The following is a 15,485-nucleotide window of genomic DNA, read 5'->3' on the forward strand; positions in this document are numbered from 1 at the left end:
CTGACTATAAAGTGACTGATGATTATAATGTCTGCACACATAGTCATTTCCATTATTTGTTTTTGGTATGTGCACAACAGATGTCAAAGATAAACCATTTGTTTATGAAAGAGAAACCAGGAAGAACATGCTGTAACTTCAACCCACCAGACATCAAAAGCTCTTCAGCAGTTTTACAGCTTGTTTCCTTTGGCAGGGTGTTAAACAGGGCCCGACTGCTGCACAACACATGCCAGGAGTTATGAATATTCATTTACTTAGGCAACCTTTTGCTTAGTATGAAAACATGAATGTGATGTTGGTGTTTTGTAAATATTCCACTCCTGTGCAGACTGCCTTCAATACTGTTACTTTGATCTTTGCACGTCATTGAGACAAAACCAAATTGTTATTACAAGTTTGGTGTCAATCACTCATTCACTCACTCCCTCACTCACAGCTCCAAAGTGCCGCTGTCATTTAAGAAATTACAGCCCATGTGTGCAGCCCATCGTTATACTTTATTACCTGAACAGTGAAGCTCTGCCTGGAAGAACATAAGAGGTTTTCCTCCCTCTGTGCTCCTGGAAGAACATCTCATTTTCTCTGAGAAGGGTACTGTATCATAGTGTCCCAGTTTCTCTGTCATATCTTGATGAATGCGGCGAGCAGCTCTATAGCTCTTCCTGTCAATTTGTCTGCCATTTGACTCCTCACAGACACAAGACTCTCAGATCACCGTCTATGGCTGACGGGACACGCTGACATTTGCATTGCTCATTGATGGCAGCTTTCTTTGATCCTGCTCACCGTGCCTAATTATCACCACTTCTTTATGTAGCCTGCCTCTCAGGATTCTGCCGCTTTACAAGGCATCTCTCCCTTATCCTCTCTCTAACATCCCACTTAAATGGATGACAAACATATGGGGACACAAGAGACGTCTGAACTCAAGCAGAAACAACTTTTTTATGCAGCGTCTGTCAGGATAGTTTAGACTAGGAACAGAGAGATGTCTTTTGAGATCAGTGTTCGCTTGGATAAAAGTCCTGGTTTGTCATCAAAGCACGTCATGTAGATGAAGAATTGAAATGCCCTGACAGTTTCACTTTCATGGGCTCTTGTTATGCATTTGTACAGATGATATGGATGCTGGCAAAAGAGCAGGGTGTTCCTAAATTTGTGTTCAGCATCACACATTAACAAATAAACATTAACAAAACAATAATGTAAATCATTACCCATTTAAAACTCAAGTTTAATATTTTTGCTCAGATAAACTATAGTGTTGGTTTCCATGGTTTTTGTGTGCGGTTCTGTTCAGTTTCCCCTTAGTGTACCTATAAGCATGTGTGTAAGTTAATCCCCTCCCTATGTGAATCACCACTGGCACATGCAGTTTTATTCCATTGCTTTCAGCCATGTACCTGAACAACGGTTGAGAGGATAAACATCAGACTGTTTGTTTTGTTTGGAGTTTTCTGACATTTTCAAACAGCTTGAAACTGTGATAAAACCCTGTAACAATAAGGCTTTTGACTTTTCTTCCTTCACCGTCTTGATTGCCTTTTAACAGCTGCCTGGTTTTGGACCGACTACAGTCAGAAGAAAAAGGCCTCCAGACAGAGCAATTATGGTTTTTATTCACAATGCCCGTTCCTACAACTTTTCTTTTCACTATCTGCCTTTTCCCCCTCTCCACTTTGTGATCAGTGATCACATTAGAGAAAAGGAGAACTTCCTCGTGTGATTCATCTCACGTAAAAACTCCATTGACAAATGATGATTGTGGGCGCCAGACAATTAGGTGCTAAAGATACTGTGGCATTAAAGGGATAATTCCCATAAACAACGATTAAGTTTTCTCAATAAAATAGGGGCTTTATGGTTGAGGGGAAATCCATTCTGGGATTTTGTAAAAACCCAGTACTTAAAAAAATTGATAAGAGTAAAAAGAGAGTATAAAGCTTTTGTTTGATCTTAATAACAGGCCGTCGCCAGTAAAATCAAATCCAACCAAATTTCACATTTAACTGTGCTCAATAAAACACCAAACACAGGTCATTTAAAAGGTGACAGTGATATGATTGAGTGGGTATAAAAGCGTGTGAAGAAAGATGAACTCAATGTTTGCTTTCCTTTCACATTCAGGAACAGTCTACAGAATCCACCTTTGAAGTGGTGGAGTGAAAAAGCTGTTGCCCAACAACAAACAAAGGGCACATTGTCTGAACCCGGCAGCTGACATGCAAAACAGCGGAGCATTCACAGAATGCAAAACATGTTCATATGAACAATGGAGCCTCTGATCTGTTCATGTAAACTGTGCGTACGACTGTTACACTTCAAAACCAAGTCATCTTTCAGCAGTTTGTGTTTTTGAGTCAAACGACACCCAACACATAGTCAGAAAAAAAACATATCACCACACATCCTCATGCTATGGTGTGAGCTGTTCCATTTATACTTCCAGATTCGCTCACTTACATTTTATGTTTATGGAGGTTTCTGGTTTTACTGAGCAAGATTCAGATAACATTATTCCTCTATTGCATGAGACAAGCCCAAGGTCAACTGCAATCAGTTTTTATTGCTGTGGGCATTTTCACTTATTGCCCTTACTGTGATTATCATGTATCTCATAAAATATACTATATAAAATCAGTCTTTCCATGTGTAAAACTGTACGACAGCATATGTACGCCACCAAGTGGTGGCCCCAAGGCTCTGTTAAAAAATCTGCTTCACACACAAGTACAAACAAATACTGTTTATTACAATGTTATATACAAAATAAAGTTGCAATGAGCACATGAACATGAGTTTAAAAGAAGATTGGTTGTTAGCATAAATATAGAACTGACAATGGAAAAGAAACATTTTCTTTGAACGAATTGCCCTTTTTAAAAATCATGAACATAGTACAAAAACATGCATGTTAAGGAGACAGTTCACGTTACCTGACAAAAGCTGATGTGCCACATAGATATTAGCTCATGGAGGCACCACTGTGAACTTGCAGCTCAACAGACAAAAATAAGTGGTTTAAAATGGGCCAGTTAATGAAAAAAAAGAAAGTAATACACAACATAGGTCTGAAAAATGTACTATAACCTTCCACAAAAAATTGCCTTTACCTTATCTGATATTTCAGTGTCCACTGAGGCCTCAGACTCCATTATTAAATGTTTTTCTTTTGTCTGACAAGCTGCAATTTCAATGTGATACCTCCAAAAAAAGAACTATCCACAGACTGAGCTAATGCACTGTGCACCATGTCAATAGATATTCAAACTATCCCTTTAACACGGCAACCAATATAAGTTAACAGTGTTGAGGTTAAAGCTGTATGTTACATAAAAACATCCAACACTTGGAGAAAATAGTAAACAGTTAATATAGAAAAATTCAAGCATCAGGTGCTTCAAGTTAAACCAAACTGTCTTTACGGAAACTGACATGAACTTGGTCTTGTAGCACCAACAATTTTACCTGAATGAAGACTTTGATGTTATAGATAGCATTTGTTAAAACATTGTTACTTGCCAAGAATACGTTTCACGTAGTGATGCCAAATTAATTTGTTAAGCTTAAAAAAAAATGATATCAGGGTTGTAGTTTTTCAAACTACAAACAAACAGGAACTGAGAAATCATGAACAATCATGTGTCAGCCTTTGGGCTCTGTAATGAGTTCAGATACTGTTGACCAGGTTAGCTTTTTCCTCCTTCTGTTTATCCACCGCTCGGTCCATAGCCTCCAGAAACCTCTCCAGGGTCACTGTTGGTGACTGCAGACAAATGAACTGTATTAGAAAAACAATATGACTCTTTTTTTTTTTTTGCCTACACTCTGTACAACAAAATCTGATACTTACCTTCAAAAACAGTGCATGGGCTAGAAACGGTAACTTCCTGAGCGCTCTTCCACTCAAACCTTTGCTTTTCCTGGAAACAAAACAGTAGCCTCAGGCTGTTTCAGTTCTCACTGATGCTTGATGTAATGAGCATGGCACAGACAGCGTGATTTGGGTGCTATTGCATTGTGGGAGGCTGTACTCACAGAGCAATGTTCCTCAGGTTCAGACTGTGTTCAGACACCTCACTCCGAGCAAACCCCATTGTCTCAAGCTCAAACATGGTAAACAGCTGCTGCCGGGGGTAAATGATCTGGCACTGCACATAATCACAAATCATTACGCGTAGACACATTAGATATTCAAATTTTTCAACTCACTCTTTTGAATTAAAAGTTTTGTTCTGCACTGTTTAGACCATTTTCTAAAAATTAAAATAAATCTAACTATTTTGTTGTGATGCATGCAATTTATATTTTTCTTGTGTAACGCAAAAACAACAACATCTTAACTGGTTCGTAAATTCATTACTGAGACAAAATATCATATTTCATGCAAACAGTTGGGAAAAAATAAGGAATAGGAAAAAAACCAACAGGGGGCCTCTTCACTCCTGTCATAGATGTCACTGTCAAACGGGTTTTTGTTGTCGTTTTGTTGCCGAAATGTTGTTTTCATTTCCGTTTTCTTAATGTTCTTGACAACTGGGATAAACTGGTATACAGTCAGGGTTTTAAACATGAACCATCTGTCCCATAGCCTGACAAGCCAGACTATATCATTAAAGTGTGTAGTCTGGCAACGACCGGTAGACCTCGGCTCAATCCAGGGGGCGGGATGAAGGCTGTCTTTCAAACTGCCTCTGCACGCAATAGGGTAGCGCTACAACTAATCAGAGCAAAGAGCAGGATGATGTAGATTAAACTTTTCCCATATCCCATCGGCAAAACACCAAATACATCCTTCTTCGAAATGAATGACTTCAGTGCAGTTTCTTGCTCAACTTTTAAAGAAAATGACAAGTTTAATTCTTTCAAAGTTGATGCCAACGCCGATTCAAATGATTCCTTTGCCAAGCCATCTTGTCTTGTTTTTCACCGTCGCAAGTATGTCGTCATCGCGTTAAGCCCGCCCAACGACTCTCTAAACAGATAGAGCGCTGTGATTGGTGAACACCAAACGGTGTTCGAGACTCAAAAAGTTCCTATGGCTCGTTTCTAGACTGACCTGCGGAGCAAATATATTTGCTGCCGCTAGGGTGCGTCTAGATTTCTAGGCTATCTGTCCCAGTGATTAACACCAAAGCCCAACGGGGACACATATCTAAACATCTAGGCAATTTGTTATACAACCGGCACTGAATAGATGCATGTAAACGTCAACATAAGAAAACTTACGTCTGTTAAACAAGATTGCAAAGAGACATCCAAAGTGCGCAGGCTTGGCAACATGACACAAACCTCATACATTATGATATAGATCACCATTTCTGGAGGCTGACAAGCTCAGTGCACATGAACATGCCTTCACACCACAGTTTATGTTACTAGTGTGGCCCAAGTATTGTTTGCTAAACAGAGATAGAAACTGTGGGAACATTTCATCTGGATATTTTACACATTGTATACAGTGTTTATATTCAACAGGGTTTGGCCTCATTGCAGCCACTCACACAACCAAATGGTTGCAAGCCTTGCATTGTAAGGACCTGGGCCTGAGGACACTTTAGATACTTGATTAGAGGAGAGGCCAGAGATCCATCAACTCTTCGTTTACCAGACAGCCCACTCCCCCTGCTGGGCCTTGTACCACATGCCACTGCAATTGTGTCATGTGACAAACACAGACACTGACATTATTATTGACAGTATCTCTACAAAACTCCAAATTTTGAATAAATATTGTCAATAATACCTAATTTGGAAATTATTTCTGCACAGTTTGACCATGGACATACAGCACACCGAGAGAATGTGTTTTGCATAAGAGAAAAATTTGGTACTGTTGCTACACCGTTCAGTTACCTTCATCAGCTCCTCGAGGCAGGAGAGGTAGATGTTGTAGATGCCCTTCTCAGACGGGGGTCCAATGTACTGTTTGATGTCAGCTCTGTCCACGAATGCCAAGTCAATCTTCTCTGTCACATTGGAAGTCGTCAGGATCACAACGTTTGAATGTCTGCCAACACACAACAAACAAATAGTAAGAGTCTAATGGAAGAATTTTTAGTGTAAATAGTAATCGGTTTAAGGAGGGATATCTAAATATTGTGCATATGTATTTGTGTATCTATTGCTTTCTGACCGTTTGATCTGATCCAGTTGAGTGAGAACAGAGTTGACCACCCGAATGGCGTCAGAGGGCTCAGTTCCTGCCTGGCAGGCGTTCCTGGCTGCTGTCAGACTCTCCACCTATTCACAGGAAACAGTCTGAGTCACGGCAGAAACCCTCCTGAACAAGGAATTAGTAACATACAATACAAATGAACACTGACTAGAAGCAAATACACATGCACTGACTGGACTTATTTCTGGGACTCAGACTAGTCGATGCTGATTTCAAGGCAGTTTCCAACAAGTGGATCTTTTACCTCATCAATCAGAACAAACACAAGAGCGTCTTTGTCGTCAATCAGCTGTTGGATCTTTTGAAACATTTTCGTGACCAGCTTGCCACTCTGTAACAAAGAGGCATTATTAGCTACCAAAATATTATCAGTTTAATCTCGACAATCCTCCAATTAAACAATCTTTAATAAAAAAGAGAAGCCCAGGTGTACCTCTGAGAACCACTTTGAGAACAAGCTGTGGCTGTTAATCTCAACAAATTGGCCATAAGAATACCTGCAGGGAGAGGAGTGTTTGGTGAAATGAAAAGAGCAGGCATTATTTACTGCTCAAGTGGTTTCACTAAAATGAGGATTGCCTTACCGACTCGACAGTCTGATTGACAGCTTCTGGGCAAGAGCTTTGCACAGTGACGTTTTCCCTGTGCCCGGGGGACCTAAGTGTGGCCAAACACAGAGCGATAAAGCAGTTATTTTGGTTACATATTGCGCACAACCTCAAATTAATAAAAACATTACTGTTAGGGTTTACCATGAAGCAGCACAACACGGTTCCATGAAATCAGGTTGCTGTCAACATTTTTGTCTGAGAAGTAAATTGTTGTTGTGACATAATCCAGGAGCTGAAAGGAAATGTGAAGTTTAATAGTATAAGAGTCAATTCACCATTTTCTGGAGCCATCATTATTATTATTATCATTATTTACCTGGGTTTTGACTCCACTCTCATATACCAGACTCTCCCAAATGCCATGGAATTCAGCTGTTAAAAAAAAGCACATCAAGTCATTTCAGGGAAATATTCAAGATCAAATTTTAATGAGACATTGAAAAGAGGTTGTTTGTAGCAGCACAAAGCTGTAATGAAAATACAACAATTCAAAATGCACCTTAAACATCATACATACATGTTTTCCAGCATCCATTCGTATTCTTAATGTCCTTAACACTTTACCACAGATGCACACACTCTGTATGTCTACATTGTCTGTGTAAGTGGTAACCTACAGGTATACACTGTAAGCTTCCTTCACTGACCTCAGCTGGAAATACATCACACCAAGTCAACACACTGTCCTCCAACATGCTCATTGTTACCTGCTGGCAACAACCAGTGATTTGCTGCTGAAAGCTCCTCATCATCTTCCAAACTGAGCGTGCTCGGTGCATCCTCATTCAGAGTGAAGATGTGAATGGAGACAGAGCAGCTTTTCAAATCAAGGGGCTGAAAAAAAACCCCCAAAAAAACAAAAGTGCAAAGTATTATTACCTCATTGTGAAAAAGCAGCAATTGACAAGGAAAACCATAATCACATACCTGTGTTGCCATTTCCTCTAGATCAACTATAGCAACAGACTCCACGTGATTTTGGAGAAAGCCTTCATCAAACTCTGTCCATCTGTAGTTTCCAAAAACCATGCTGTGGCGATTCAGAAGAGTCTGAACATGCGTCCTCACCTCAGACGATTTCGCTGTGCTGAAAGACGGACAAGAACAGAAACACACGATGTACTAGAAAGTTTCACTCTAATTGGGCGATGCATGAATATACCCAAATACATTACTGAAGTAATTCATATCCAGCAGCAGCAAATTAACACTGATGGCTGATACTGTACCGATACCAATATTGAGTTTTGATATAAGACAATAAGAAATACAATGACAAAACCAAACAAGCTTGCCAGACAAGCCTGTTTATGTGTTCTGGGGTGTGGAAGTAACAAAAAATAACTTCCATTCAGTATAAATGTCCAATAGCCTCAACATGTTACTATATATTAGACCTCACCATATTAATGAATTTTATTCCACCTGACTGATTCTGCCCTGCAGCTAGCTGTCATCTGTCATATGTGGAAGGATCTGTACCTTTAGTCAACTCCTAATAACCCCCCATTATGTTACAGGTAGTTTTATTATTACTCCAGGCACTGGGAAACCAATCAATTTCCCCATGGTGAAATAGGCTGATCAGTCATTAACTGTTTTAGGAAACCACTTCCTCAAATATGAATACGGTATTCAGTATTTTTCTTCAGAGCTTCAGGGAATAATGATAATGTTTTATTCACAGGTCAATGAGATCTTAAGAAAATAATCATCCGACCTTTTCATAAAGACCACGATTGTCAGTTGCAGCTTTACAGTTCTTCTAACTTGGCTAAATATTATTACCCCATTACTTTGTATGTGTGCAAACCACATTGAAAGTGGTACACAGAACAAAACACTAGAAATCAAAGGGGCACAATGTGAACTATAGATTTAGATTTTGAGACTAGATTTAGAAAAGATCCTTTTACAACATCGCTTCAGGGCTGATACTGTTTTCATCAACGCACTAAGTTAGGCACTGACACTGACACACGGTTGAATATCCTGAGTTGACCCACCTGCGAGATTTAACATGGACCTCCACATTGATGTTTTGTTTCTGGTTCGCCACCTCCATCCTGTCACCCTCCATTCCTGTAAAGCCGTGGACACCAGAGCAACACACTGACACATTTAACAGCAGCAAAGGTGAGTGTTATTATGGCAGGTATGTGTTCAGTCTCAACGAGAACAATAACAACAACAACACAACTCTTTTACTTTTCGTTAGCTGAGAAAGTTGATGCTGTTTCAGCTAGCCAACACAGCTTGCTAACGCTACAGCTTGCTAACGCTAACTAACGCCCTCCCCAAAACAGTTCCCTTACGCTAATAAGCTTCAAATCTGATTTGTTGCATCAATAAAAGTTGTGTTACTCACGAAAAACAAGCACCGTCGGTCCTCCTCGACCCTGACAGAAACCAATTTGTTGAAATCACCGCGCTGAGTCGTTACACCGGAAGTAAACCGTGTGTACTTCCGGTGGGCGAGCGGCTTCTTCGTTGCTAAGATTTGCTACAACCAGAGCGACCTGCAGCAACATTATTGGAAAAAGCATAACACTTCAGATATAAACACAGAGACATGGGGAAAAAGCACAAGAAACACAAGCCCGAGTGGAGGACAGTCGATGGTACCTGAGTGCATTGTTTACTGCTTGGTTTTTTATTTTTATTGCACCGCTTTTGTTCCAGCTAGCCTTGTTGTTATTAGCTAACGTTACCTTAGCCTAGCGAGCTAATAGTGATAACGACGTGATAAGGATGCGGAAAAAACATTAAAAAGTCGTTTATGATTTTGATTTTTAAGATGTTCAGTTGTTTTTTCCGTTTGTTTTCTGGCTGTGGTTATAGGTCGTAATAAGTGAATACTGTTAGTACGAAAGGTTACATCTGATTTTCATAACTATATCGTTTTGACATATAAAATTAATTTGATGTGTGGTTAATCACAAAACCATTCATGAAACAATCAAAAGGTTAAAAAATAGTATTACGGTAGTAAAAGTATTACCTCAAACCACAAACATTTGCTGACTACCTTCAACAAAGCAGCACAGGAGGAGACCACAACACAATCACATAACATTAAGTAGAAAGCTTTCTACAGAGGAGTTATAACCATAAGTATTCTTTTCATATTTAATTTGTGACATTACAAAATCATATCTGCAGACTGCAGTGTTATCAATTTTTGTGTCATCCCACATGCTGACCTATGCCTCACATAACTTTTTACCTAACACAAACTGTCACCCTCATCTTTTGTGTTTTGATTGCAGACTTTGAGGACAAGGCTCTCGAGAAGCCCCTAAAGCTCGTGCTCAAAGTTGGAGGAAGCGAGGTGACGGAGCTCTCTGGTTCAGGCCACGACAGCTACCACGACGACAGGTCCGACCACGAGCGAGAACGCCACAAAGAGAAGAAGAAGAAGAAAAAGAAGAAATCTGAAAAGGATAAAGACAAGTATGTGGATGATGAGGAGCGACGACGGCGAAAGGTTAGTGGACAGAGGAACATCTGTCTGCCTGGTTAATGCATTGTTTGGTCCATCATGTGTTTAAAGTGATTTTTCATCACACAGGAGGAAAAGAGGAAGAAGAGAGAGCGAGAGCAGAATGAATCGGAGGCAGCAGCTGCGGCTGCAGCTGCGGCCGGTCCTGCTACTGGGCCAGTTGAACCCTTCACATTGACAAAAACTATAACCATTACTGGACTAGAAGTGAGTAAACTTAATTCAAACCTTAACATATCACTGTTAAATTCTTATTGTTATCTTCAGTAAGTCATGTGCATTCTCATATGATTCTCATCAGCCTGAAGAGAAGAAAAAAAAGAAAGAGAGGTTTGAGATAGAGCCTGAAGTGGAGGAGTTTCACCCCAGTGTGAAGGTGGAAGTGGAGCAGCAAGGAGACAGACCAGTCAGAGCGTGCAGGACACAACAAGGTAAAACAACCTGTATATGGGCACATCAGACTCCTTTCATAGGGAATTTCAGCAGTTAATGTATTAATAAATAGCTGCATACTTGTGCTTCTACATTGTAGAAAATGAGTCCACCCCTCGTCAACAGCTGCTGGAGCACTTTTTACGTCAGCTGCAGAGGTGAGGAATTAACTCCTATTTCTGCATTCACCTTTGATCTTACCCCTTTGTCCTTTGGATCCCACAGTTTGTTTGTTTTTTCAAATGTTTTAACCAGTAAGATATTCATACAGAAGGATAAAGACTAAACTCAGTCTGACCAATGATCTGATAATAAACCTTTTTAGAGATTTCAAAGTTTGTGAGCATTAGAGTCATAAAAACATTAGTTGACATTCTGACACTATTGCGTGAGGACGTTTTTTTCAGAACACTCCCTCTGCTTTGTTTTTGTTATTTTTATGCCAGTCCCATGTCAAAATGTCACATTTGCATGCAACATGTCCCATTATTTAGTTGGTAAATGGATATGAAATTAGTTGAGTACATGCGTAAGGGGACAAACCTCTTTTATTTTCATATTCCCTACCCCCCGCCCCCCAAAATAGCTAAATTTCCATTTGTTGTTATGGGCTTTTGGTCCATAGTCCATCTTACGCTATTCAAATTGTGTGGTTGAGACCTGCTGTGGCTGGAAACGTTGCAGATGCATTAACCACAGATTGCAAAATGTGAATAAAGCCCTGTTATGACTCTTATGCATCACGTCACGGGAAGATACATTCACACTGATTATATTGCCCTGACAAATAACAATCTCACCATCATCAACAGACACGACTGAACAAGTTCAAAAGTTGTTTCTGTGCTGAATAACTCAGAAAATGCATCACTTGTCTTTCCAGGAAAGACCCACATGGGTTCTTCTCATTTCCAGTAACGGATGCGATCGCTCCTGGTTACTCAATGATCATCAAACATCCAATGGACTTCAGCACCATGAAAGACAAAATTAGAAACAATGACTACAACACGGTAACAGAATTCAAGGTGAGGATAGTTTTCAACACGTTCTCACCATCACATCTAGAGCAAGGATGGTGAATACTTTTTTGTAGTGTCATCAATTTCAAGATAGCAGTGTGTGTGAACAACATTCACCCTCATACCTGTTTGAAAACGTTTTTGTCTTCAGGCAGACTTTAAACTGATGTGTGACAATGCGATGGTGTACAACCGACCGGAGACAGTGTACTACAAGGCTGCCAAGAAACTGCTGCATACAGGATTCAAGATGATGAGCAAGGTAATGTCATTACACGGATGAAAGACAAAAACGTTACAATCTATTTAATGTTATAACTGTTATTTTACCATTGCAACTTCACTGTAGTTATCAGCCAACATTTTCCACAAAAGTAGATTATGTTTGTGGAGTGAGCTGACCGGGACCATATAGAAGGTGCTCCACTGCAAATATTTTGCCAACTACTTTGTGTGCAGCTCTACAATGAGGTAACATTTTACCCAAATGAAATAGTGAAAAAAAGAAGAAAATCAATATGTTGTGGTCGGCGTTGATATTGTGGCGGGCCGCCACAAATAAATCAATGTATGGGAAACACTGTCAGCAGCTACTTCTTACTGTCCCTCACATTCATTTCCATTCAAGCAGATTGAATGTTGGTACTTTTTTTCTCCTTGCGCTCTGCGTACAGGAACGACTGTTGGCCCTAAAGCGCAGCATGTCTTTCATGCAAGACATGGATTTCACCCAGCAGGCAGCCATTTTGGGAGATGAAGACCTTGCAGCTGACGTAACCCCTCCAGAGATAATCCCCATCCCAGTGGAATCGGCAAAGAAGTCCAAGAAACAGCCAGTGAAAGACATGAAGGAAGTCATCAGGTATTCCTCATTTGTCACCTCAAATTAAATGTTTGTTTGAGATTGTCCGTATTTGTAATGTTGTTGTTTTGTTTTGTTTTTTGAAAGCTCCCTGTCACTATAACAATCCAGTAACATTGTCTCACCTTTTTTTTCAGTTACCTGTATGAACCAGAGGGAAACGCTTGCAGCCTGACTGACAGTACGGCGGAGGAGCATGTCCTGGCACTGGTTGAACACTCTGCAGATGAAGCTCGGGATCGCATCAACAGATACATGCCAAACTCCAAGGTCTACCACTTTACTAATTTGTGTATCGCCACCCATACATAATGTTTCTACCAGCTATGGATAGTTTCAATTACATAAATGGCAAAGTTTTTGTAGTGGTAGGAAGGATTGATTGTCCAAATTTCATCTTGATCAAAGTGTGTTGTTTGTCTTGGCTCTGTTTCCAGATGGGATACTTGCGTAAAGAATCAGATGCTTCTCTTCTGTATACTGTTGTAAATCAGCTGGATCCTGATGCAGAAGGTTTGCTGTCATTTCACTGTTGACAAAATATATTTAAAACCCCAGTGTTCTTACAATATCTGCACCATGTTAGCAAAAATATGTAATATTTGTTTAAGAGGCATTTTTCTTCTCCTTTTTTTTTGCAGAAGAGGAGACCCATAAAGTGGATCTGAGTTCTCTTTCAAATAAGCTTCTGCCCGGATTAACAACACTAGGTTTCAAAGATGATAGGAGACACAAAGGTACCTCTTCATGGTTTAATTCACAATATTTATTTTGATAATCCTGCTCCACCAATAACAACACTACCACATACTGTATGTCCATGGCTTGTAATTGTTCTGCTTTTGTCGTGTTTTCTGTAGTGACCTTCCTCAGCAGTGCCTACAACACCCAGAGCCTTCAGAAGAACTCCGTCTTTCCAGACCTCCTGCCTGATGAGGTGGACATGCTCTATTCAGCCTACGGAGATGACACAGGGGTACAATGTGCTTTGAGGTAGGGGATTTTTTTTTCTCTGTGAAACGTAGATGTGAAATATACACTACAAATGAAACTGTCTTCAAATTAAGCTTTTGATTATTTCTTTTTTTATCACTCCAAGTGTACAGGAGTTTGTCAAGGGCTGTGGAAGTGTCACCAAGCACTGGGTAGATGGTCTTCTGGACAAGATGACCGCAGGAGATCACACTAAATCTGTCAATCAGATCAGACAGGTATATGATATGTACTCGAGCGATTTACGTTAATTGTGTGAATCAAGTTTATCCACCACATAACCCCGATTGTTGATGTTTTTTCTTCTTTTTCTGAAATACAGCATTTGTCTAAATTAGACTCATTCTGTGTTTCAGAAAAGAAACATTATGCTGAAACCTGATGAAACCAAGTCCAACATTTGTGACATACAGGTACGCTATATTACTTTTTTTAAAGACGACACCGGACTTAAGCAGTTTTTGTAATGTTGTGCTTGGCTGCTCATGCTTGGCTGTCTGACTCATGCTGTGTGTTTCCTTTCAGATGGCAGACAGCTCTGGCTTGGGTGAGAGTGGCTCAGTCCTGGACTTCATGTCAATGAAGAGCTATCCTGATATGTCTCTGGATATTTCCATGCTTAACTCACTAGGTGATTATCTTCTGTCAACACCCTGGCTGTATTTACATACCCAGTAATCCAGTCATAACATAATTAAGCTAGTAATGGAATGGTGCTGATAGTCGAGGCCTGAGGGCAGTTAAGTGTTTGGCCACATACACACTGTAATCCCATTAAACTCTTGTGTTTTTACAACATCTTTAATGGGACGATATCTTCGTAATGCTCCACTATCCTGAAGCTTGTGTCAAGAAAAGACCCCAAAGGACAATAATATTACAATTACCTGTCATGATGTCGCTGTGGTGCACCATAGTGGCCGAGGCAAATCTTGCTGATGAACCATTAGAGTTAATAGTATGCATATTTCCCTTATTTTCTCATTGTGTGCATTTACTTCCATTTCTTAAATTCCTTTCCCACTCTGCTGTGACAGGTAAAACTGTGAAAAAAGAGCCAGGAAATGAAGAAGGGCAGCAGCATTTTGAAGATGCAGACAAACTCCTGCAGGAGTTCCAGGAGGCTCAGGTCGACAGAGTTGGCTCCAGGCCCTCGTCCAACCTGTCGTCTCTCTCCAATGCCTCAGAGCGGGACCAACACCACCTAGGTATCTGAGCAAGCATTAGTAGCACAATTTGACCGTTGTATTGTGTTAAACGTCATATTAGTGTGCTCCATTTCCACCAACAGTAACATAGGAACAACTACTTAAGAAGCATGTTTGCTTTGATCCACAGGGAGCCCATCACACCTGGGTGTTGGAGACCAGTCGGAAATGGTTCATGACCCATATGAGTTCCTGCAATCTCCGGAGCCAGAGAGCACGGCCAACAGCTGACCACACACACTCATTGCAATTTTCTTATCCTGGTGTTAACAGCACCGGCGGCTACTGTCGGCACTGTTTAAACACTGTGGTGACATCGGGAGCCTCTGACCTGTTTTAAAGACTGATCATGATTGTACAGATTGTTTGTAGTGTAATTGTATGTTTTTGTATCGGTGCAACACTTGAAAAATAAATGCTTGCACTTGTATTTATAAATGTGTGGCAAATGGATTAACTGTCATCAGCTGCATTAAGTTCACTGAGTGCAGCTGTAAATGCAGGAACCTTCTACCAGTAATTCCCACCCACGTTGAGTTCATTTATATTTGGGAAGGACGCACCACTGAGTCATCTGATTTCTACTTACTGTAAGATGTCACAACATGTGAGGACAATGCAGGGAAACTAAAAAAAAAAAAAAATCCATTTCACTGTAGACTGAGAAAGTTGAG

General features: G+C 40.3%; 2 protein-coding genes across 3 annotated transcripts; one reads left to right on the forward strand and one right to left on the reverse strand.

Annotated features, from left to right (window-relative positions):
• Positions 1-2,734: 2,734 nt before the first annotated feature.
• trip13 (thyroid hormone receptor interactor 13) lies at positions 2,735-8,896 on the reverse strand. Its single transcript, XM_085802083.1, has 13 exons — positions 8,799-8,896; positions 7,720-7,879; positions 7,500-7,626; positions 7,109-7,164; positions 6,934-7,024; positions 6,766-6,838; positions 6,615-6,678; positions 6,426-6,512; positions 6,140-6,246; positions 5,860-6,013; positions 4,042-4,154; positions 3,857-3,926; positions 2,735-3,769 (listed from the first exon to the last, which is right to left on the reverse strand). Exons 1-13 carry the CDS (start codon positions 8,870-8,872, stop codon positions 3,674-3,676), a joined length of 1,272 nt encoding a protein of 423 aa, XP_085658209.1. The 5' UTR covers positions 8,873-8,896; the 3' UTR covers positions 2,735-3,673.
• A 377-nt stretch (positions 8,897-9,273) lies between these two features.
• Positions 9,274-15,249, forward strand: brd9 (bromodomain containing 9). Of its 2 annotated transcripts, none has more exons than XM_085802081.1 (17): positions 9,274-9,413; positions 10,062-10,279; positions 10,364-10,501; positions 10,596-10,725; positions 10,827-10,884; positions 11,610-11,754; positions 11,900-12,010; positions 12,423-12,610; positions 12,748-12,880; positions 13,048-13,123; positions 13,252-13,347; positions 13,471-13,603; positions 13,710-13,821; positions 13,960-14,016; positions 14,129-14,234; positions 14,641-14,811; positions 14,942-15,249. In XM_085802081.1, exons 1-17 carry the CDS (start codon positions 9,365-9,367, stop codon positions 15,040-15,042), a joined length of 2,022 nt encoding a protein of 673 aa, XP_085658207.1. In that variant the 5' UTR covers positions 9,274-9,364; the 3' UTR covers positions 15,043-15,249. The 2 variants fall into 2 exon arrangements, with proteins under 2 accessions (XP_085658207.1, XP_085658208.1); XM_085802082.1 differs by having other exon boundaries at positions 12,486-12,610.
• Positions 15,250-15,485: the final 236 nt, after the last annotated feature.

The sequence above is a fragment of the Trachurus japonicus genome, chromosome 16 (assembly GCF_045865225.1).
Source record: "Trachurus japonicus isolate A0001 chromosome 16, Traja_1.0".
Taxonomy (NCBI): domain Eukaryota; kingdom Metazoa; phylum Chordata; class Actinopteri; order Carangiformes; family Carangidae; genus Trachurus; species Trachurus japonicus.

Bases quoted from the DNA above. Each gene is read 5' to 3' on its own strand.
- trip13 (XM_085802083.1), bottom strand. From the start codon at position 8,872: ATGGAGGGTGACAGGATGGAGGTGGCGAACCAGAAACAAAACATCAAT. The intron at 7,165-7,499 runs GTAACAATGAGC...TTTTTTTAACAG, and splicing joins TCACTGGTTGTTGCCAGCAG to CTGAATTCCATGGCATTTGG. The intron at 6,247-6,425 runs GTAAAAGATCCA...TCCTGTGAATAG, and splicing joins TGTTTGTTCTGATTGATGAG to GTGGAGAGTCTGACAGCAGC.
- brd9 (XM_085802081.1), top strand. From the start codon at position 9,365: ATGGGGAAAAAGCACAAGAAACACAAGCCCGAGTGGAGGACAGTCGAT. The intron at 10,726-10,826 runs GTAAAACAACCT...TCTACATTGTAG, and splicing joins AGCGTGCAGGACACAACAAG to AAAATGAGTCCACCCCTCGT. The intron at 10,885-11,609 runs GTGAGGAATTAA...TTGTCTTTCCAG, and splicing joins TTTTTACGTCAGCTGCAGAG to GAAAGACCCACATGGGTTCT.